Consider the following 7,732-nt stretch of genomic DNA (forward strand, 5'->3'; position numbering starts at 1 on the left):
GCAAGGCTCTGTCTCCAAAATTTTCTTTTTTTTTTTTTAAGAGATGAGGTCTAGGCCAGGCATGGTGGCTCACACTTGTAATCTAATCACTTTGGGAGGCTGAGGCAGGTGGACCACAAGGTAAGGAGTTCAAGACCAGTCTGATCAACACGGTGAAATCCTGTCTCTACTAAAAATACAAAAATTAGTTGGGTGTGGTGGCGCGTGCCTGTAATCCCAGCTACTCTGGAGGTTGAGGCAGAAGATTCGCTTGAACCTGGGAGGTGAAGGCTGCACTGAGCATGCGCCACCGCACTCCAGCTTGGGCGACAAAGCAAGGCTCTGCCTCACAAACAAACAAACAAACAAACAAACAAACAAACAAACAAAAAAAAGAGATGAGGTCTTTCCCAGGCTGATCTCAAACTACTGAGCTCCAGTGATCCTTCTGCCTCAGCCTCATGAGTTGTTGGGCTTACAGGTGTGAGCCACTGCACCTAGCTTATGATAATACTGAGGTGCTATGCCCTTTTCCCATTACTTTTCTTATTTCCTGCTTTCTTACAGTATATGGAGGACAAAATGTTTATTGTAAGATTTCAGATTCCACACTGCAAGATTCTACACTACAACTAACCTTAAACAAAATACCACTTTTAAGGTGTTTTTTTTTTCTTAATGGAGTTTTGCTCTGTCACCGAGGCTGGAGTGTAATGGCACGGTCTCAGCTCAGTGCAACCTCTGCCTCCCGGGTTCAAGTGATTCTCACGCCTCAGCCTCCTGAGTAGCTGGGAGTACAGCCAAGCACAACCACGCCTGGCTAATTTTTGCATTTTTAGTAGAGATGGGGTTTCACCATGCTGGCCAGACTGGTCTCAAACTCCTTATCTCAAATGATCTGCCCGTCTTGGCCTCCCAAAGTGCTGGGATTACAGACGTGAGATACCATGCCTGGCCCACTTTAAAGTTTTAATGTAATATTAAAGTATAGCCAAAACTATCTGAAAAGGTTACTAAGATTCTCTTCATTTTTCTAATTTTGTATCTGTATGAGGTCATATATTTCCACCAAAAAAACCACATATAACTAGTGATTGACAGTATTAAGCAGAGAGGAGAATCTAGCTTCTCCTATTACTATTGTGGTGAGAAAGATTAGTAAAATGTAGAGCAGGACGGGCATGGTGGCATGTGCCTGTAATACTAGCACTTTGGGAGGCCAAGGTGGGAGGATTGCTTGTGGCCAGCCTGGGCAACAAAATGACACCCCATCTCTTAAAAAAAAAAATTAGAGTAATGTCACTCTTCTAACTAAATTTTTTAAGTAGTTAATATTTTTTACTTTGTTTTTATTAATTTTTTTGTTTCTAATTTTATGAATACATAATAGTTATAATACACATTTATGGGGTACATGTGACATTCTGATACAAGGATACAATGTATAATGATCAAATCAGAGTAACTGAGATATCCATCACCTCAAGTATTTATGATTTTTGCTGTGGTAGGAACATTTCAATTCCACTCTTTTGGTTATTTTAAAATATACATTATTGTTAACAATAGTTGCCCTATTGTGCTACTGAAGACTAGAACTTATTCCTTCTAACAGTATTTTTGTATCCATTATCATGCACTCTTCCTCTCCTATTAATACCGTCCCCATTCCCCTTCTTTCCCTCTAATAACCACCATGCCACTCTCTATCTCCAAGAGGTCAAATTTTTTAGCTCCCATGAGTGACAAAATGTGACATTGGGTTTTTTTGTGCCTGGCTTATTACCTTTAATACAGTGCCCTCCAGTTCTATCCATGTTGTTGCAAATAACAGGATTTCATTCTTTTTAGGGCTGTATAATATTCCATTATATATCTATATCTATATATATTTTTATATATACACACATTTTCTTCATCCATTTATCCATTGACGGACACTTAGGTTGATTCTGTATCTTGGCTTTTCTGAATAGCACTGCAATAAATATGAGAGGGCAAATATCTCTTATATATACTGATATCTTTTCTTTTGGACCTATACCCAGAAGTGGAACTGCTGGATCACATGGTAGCTCTATTTTTATCTTTTTGAGCAATTTCCATACTGTATGTCCTTCATAGTGGCTGTACTAATTTACGTTTCCACCAACAGTGTATGAGGGTTTCCCTTTCTCTGCATCCTTACCAGCATCCATTATTGCCTGTTTTTTGTTTTTTATTTTTGGTAAAAGCCATTTTAATTGGAGATAATATCTCATTGTAGTTTTGATTTACATTTCTCTAATGTAGTGATGTTGAGCATTTTTTCATATACCTGTTGGCCATTTGTATGTTTTCTTTTTAGAAAAGTTTGTTGAGATCATTTGCCCATTAAACATTGTTATAGTTATATTTTATTTTTTTTAAAATTCAACTTTTGTTTAGATACGGGGGTATATGCGCAGGTTACATACGTATACTGCATTTGCCCACTATCAAATGGGATTATTATTTTTTTTTTCTGAGTTGTCTGAGCTTCTTATATACTCTGGCTATTAATATCTTGTCAGATGGGTAGTTTGCAAATATTTTCTCCTCTTCCGTGGATTGTCTTTTCACTTTGTTGATTGTTTCCTTTGCTGTGCAGAAGCTTTCTAAGCTTGATGTGATACCATTTATACATTTTTGCTTTAGTTGCCTGTGCTTTTGATGTCTTACTTATCTTTGCCCAAATCAATGTACTGGAATGTTTCCCCACTGTTTACTTCCAGTAGTTTAATAGTTACAGATCTAACATTTAAGTCTTTAATCCATTTTGATTTGATTTTTGAAAATGGTGAGACAGGCATTTAGTTTCATACCCTTAAATATGGATATCTAGTTGTCCCAGGACCATTTACTGAAGGGGCTGTTCTTTCCCTAATATATGTTCTTGGCATCTTTATAAAAAATAAGTTGACTGTAACTATGTGGATTTATTTCTGGATTCTCTATTATGTTCCGTTGGTCTCTGTGTCTGTTTTTAAGCCAGTATCATGTTGTTTTGGTTACTATAACTTTGCAGTATAATGTCTCCAGCTTTGTTCTTTTTGCTCTGGATTGCTCTAGCTATTCAGGGTCACGTGTGGTTCAAGATAAATTTTAGGATTTTTTTTTTTTCTATTTCTGTGAAGAATGTCATTGGTATTTTGAGAGGGGTTGCACTGAATCTGCAGATTGCTTGGAGGTGGTTTAGACATTTTAACAATATTGATTCTTCCAATACATGAACATGGATAATCTTTCCATTTCTTTGTATCTTCTTCAATTTCTTGCATCATTATTTTATAGTTTTCATTGTAGAGATCTTTCACTGCTTTGGTTAATTTGATTAATGTCTAGGTATTTTATTTGCAGCTATTGTGCAGGGGATTAATTTCTTGATTTTTCAGATTGTTTGCTGTCAGCATATAGAAATGTGACTGACTGTTGATTTTGTATCCTACAACTCCACCGAATTTATCAATTTTAACAGTTTTTTTCTAAATATAAGATTATATTGTCTACAAACAAGAACAGTTTGACTCCTTCCTTTCCCTTTTGGATGCCTTTTATTTCTTTCTGTTGTCTAATTGCTCTGGCAAGCATTTCCAGTAGTATATTGCGTAACAGTGGTGAAAGTAGGCATCCTTGTTTCCAGAATTTAAAGGAAAGGATTTCATTTTTTCCCCATTCAGTATGATACAAGCTGTGGGTTTGTTGCTGTTTATTATGTTGAGGTATGTTCCTTCTATACCCAGTTTGATGAGAGTTATCAAAAAGAGATGTTGAATTTTATCAAACACTTTTTCAGTAAGTATTGAAATGATCATATGGTTTTTGTCCTTCGTTTTGTTAAAGTGTCAGTTATTGACTGCATATATTGAAACATCCTTGCATACCTAGGATGAATCCCACTCGATCATGATGAATTATCATTTAAATGTGCTGTTGAATTCAATTCACTAGTACTGTGCTGAAGATTTTATATCTAGTTCATCAGATATATTGGCCTGTAGTTCTCATTTTTTGTTGTGTCTTTCTTTGGTTTTGGTATCAGGGTAATACTGGCAAGTTTGGAAGTATTTTTTTCCTCAAGCTTTTGGAACAGTCTGAGTAGAACTGCTACTAGCTCTTCTTTCAGTGTTTGGCAGAATTCAGCAGTGAAAACACCAGGTCCTGGTCTACTTTGAGAGGAGACTTTTTACTACTGCTTCCATCTTGTTAATGTTGTTGTTCTACTCAAGTTTTGGATTTCTTCATGGTTCAATCTTGGTATGTTTTATGTGTCTCGGAATTCATCCATTTCTTCTAAGTTTTCCAATTTACTGTATATAGTTGCTCATAATAGTCTCTAGAAATATTTTGAATTTCTGTGATATCCGATGTAATGACTCCTTTTTCATCCCTGATTTTATTTATATGGATATTCTCTCTTTTACAGTCCGGCTAAAGGTTTGTTGATTTTGCTTATCTTTTCAAAAAACCAACTTTTTCTTTCATCAATCTTTTGTACTATTTTTAGTATCAATTCATTAATTTCTGCCCCATTCTTTATCATTTCTTTTCTTCTAATAATTTTGGGTTTGGTTTCCTCTTGCTTTTCTAGTTATTATTTTAAAAATTTGTATAAATGTAAGGGGTGCAAGTGCAATTTTGTTACATGGATTTATTGCAGAGTAGTGAAGTCTGGGCTTTTCTTATATTCATCACCTGAATTATGTACATTGCAGCCATTAAGTAATTTCTCACCATCTACTCCCTGCCCATCCCCCACCCTTCCAAGTCTCTAATGTCTATTATTTCACACTCTATATCCACATGTACACATTTAGCTCCCACTTATAAATGAGAACATGTGGTGTCTGTTTCTGAGTTGTTTGCTTAAGATAATGGCCTCAGTTCCATCCATGTTGCTGCAAAAGACATGGTTTCATTCTTTTTTAAATGTCTGAATAATATTCCATTGTGTATGCATACACCACATTTTCTTTATCTGATCATCTGTTGATGGACACGTAGGTTAATTCTACATCTTGGCTACTGTGACTAGTGCTGCAATATACACACAAGTCACGTATGTTTTTTATACAATTTCTTTTCCTTTAGATAGATACCCAGTAGTGTGACTGCTGGAACTAATTCTTCAAGACACACTGTTAGGTTGTTTATTTGAAGTTTCTGTACTTTTTGGATATAGGGATTTATTGCTATAATCTTCCCTCCTAGTACTACTCTTGCTGTATCCTATAGGTTTTGGTATGTTGTGTTTCCATTTTCATTTGTTTCAGGAAAATTTTAAAATTTCCCTTTTTTCATTGACCCAATGGCCATTCAGAAACATAATGTTTAATTTCCATTTATTCATATAGTTTCCAAAGTTCCTCTTGTTATTGATTTCTGGTTTTATTCCATTATGGTCAGAAAAGATACTTGATTGAATTTTAATTTTTTGAATTTTGTGAGACTTGTTTTGTGGCCTATCCTTGGACCAATATCCAAGGATATTTGGTCTATCCTCGAGAATGTTGCATTTGTTGAGGAAAGAATGTGTATTCTACAGCTGCTGGATGAAATCTTCTACAGATGCCTATCAGGTGAAAGTCATTTTTAATAAACAATGGATTAATAAACATATAGGTTTACTTATAATATTTTATATATATAACATTTTTTTATATATATACATATATAAATAAATATTTCAGAGACAAGGTCTTGCTCTGTTGCCCAGGCTGGAGTGCAATGGTATAATCATGGCATCATGGCTCACTGAAGTCCTGACCTCCTGGGCTTCTGTCCTCCTGCCTCAGCCTTGTGAGCAGCTGGGACTACAGGCTCACAACACACGTGGCTAATTTTATATTTTTTTGTAGAGAAGAGGTCTTGTTATGTTGCCCAGGCTGGTCTTGAACTCCCAGCCTCAAGCTGTCCTCATGCCTTGGCCTCCCAAAGTGCTGAAATTACAGGCATAACCCACTACATCCGGCCAATATTTTTGTTTTAATTTCGAATACAGTAAATATGGATATAAGTAAACAAAATCTCTTTGGGGTCCTCCAAAAAAAGTGTGGAGTTTCTGAGACCAAAAAGTGTGAAAACTGCTACTGCAGGCCAAGAACCCTGGCTCTATTAGTCTGAGGAATCTTGCCAGGGTACCCGCAGCCCAGTTCCTCCCTGTCAGTCTCTCTTAGGGTTTTGGTTATGTATAAATATTAGAGCTAGGGTAAGAAGCACAAATCTATGCTGCTCATAAAGTTAAGAAAAATAGGCCCCATTATATTTTTTCTAGCTAAACATTTTCAACCTATTTATTTAAGCTTAATGTTAAATAACTTATATAAATGGAACAGTAGTATACTATACCTGCGGCGTCCTAAGAAAGGAGAAATCAGGTTGTGGCATTCCAACAAGGGAACAAATTCGAGAAAGTTCAGTTACTGGTGTGGATACAGGAGGGATCTGGCTGGGGGCAGGCCAACACACATTGTCCATAGACTGAACATTATGGTACTCACGAGCACTGTGAGGCTTGTTCACATAAGATGCTACCAAAAAAGAGAAAAGAGTCTATCTGTATTAATAAAATACTATCTCAAATTATGAACTTATTGTAGGGTTTTATAGAAGAGCAAGCAGGAAACTGCTAAAAAGTGAAGTGAATTGCTCAAGGCCGCCCATTATTAAATAACAGAATCAGGATTTCAGGTGCCTCTTGTTCCAAATCCTGGACTCTAGCAGTACAACCTCCCATCCAAATGACTGTCAGCTTACCTTCAGTGGCCCTCTGGTCACACACCTTATAAATTTGGTTGAAAAACCTGAGAAATTCAGTTAGATGCTATAGAGCCACCAAGTGCATTAAAAAGATGAGTCTTCCACGAAACAGATATAAAGAACTATTTAGTACTTCCTAAAATTATTGCAACTTCAGTAAAGGTTTTTCGATGAGTATAACTGATTAATGATAAATTAAGATAAAGATTTTAAAATATGATAAGTACCTAACTGCCAAAAATTAAAATCTTGAGCAGCTAATGACTACATGGTACTGTTACAGGTAAAAGTTGAACAAACAAATGGCTTTCTTGTTTTGCAGAAGTAAGAAGAGAAAAATAAAACAACAAAAGAATGAATAAACAAATGGCTTTCTTGAGCTGAAATATAACTAATCCTTAAGTTCTGAAGTTTTGGCTTCCATCTCAATTCTTGCAATTCCGCCTTACATTCGGAGACACATGGATGAATATTTTTGTTGCTCTGAAATATTAAAAGTTTTTTTTGAAATTGTCTTCTAAGTGTTTTTATATGGAAGATGATTTTAAAATTCTGAGTGTTCACATTCTTTATGATTAACAAACTCACTAACAGAACAAGAGCATACCTCATTGAAGAATTAATTAATATATTCTTGCTAATATAGATTAAAAAAGCAGTTAAGTGGCTTGCTCAAAGTCACAGAGCCAGTTAGTTCTACAACAGGGGCTGGATTCTGAGCTAGTGACCCTAAGACTCTAAAGCCTATGAGTTTTTTTTTTTTTTCCCTATACTGAAACAAAGTAAAACTTGTTTTTGACAATGGGACCATCTTTATCTAATTTTGTCTTAAAATTTATTTGGTTCTATTTTAGGAGAACGTCTGTCACTAATAATCAGTTTCCTAATACTTTTTGGAATTTTTAATTAATTATCATTGAAATATAAATGGGACAAGGTTCTGCTTTTATTCCAGGTTTTTTTTTTTTTTTTTTTT

At 35.5% G+C, this 7,732-nt stretch overlaps 1 protein-coding gene across 1 annotated transcript in view; it reads right to left on the reverse strand.

Annotated features, from left to right (window-relative positions):
* Positions 1-7,732, reverse strand: part of XRN1 (5'-3' exoribonuclease 1) — a 125,293-nt gene that overhangs the window by 14,141 nt on the left and 103,420 nt on the right. Inside the window, 1 exon segment of the mRNA XM_017882269.1 lies at positions 6,346-6,527. Coding sequence (XP_017737758.1) covers positions 6,346-6,527 — 182 coding nt within the window.

Source organism: Rhinopithecus bieti, unplaced genomic scaffold (assembly GCF_001698545.2).
Source record: "Rhinopithecus bieti isolate Rb0 unplaced genomic scaffold, ASM169854v2 scaffold_12642, whole genome shotgun sequence".
Taxonomy (NCBI): domain Eukaryota; kingdom Metazoa; phylum Chordata; class Mammalia; order Primates; family Cercopithecidae; genus Rhinopithecus; species Rhinopithecus bieti.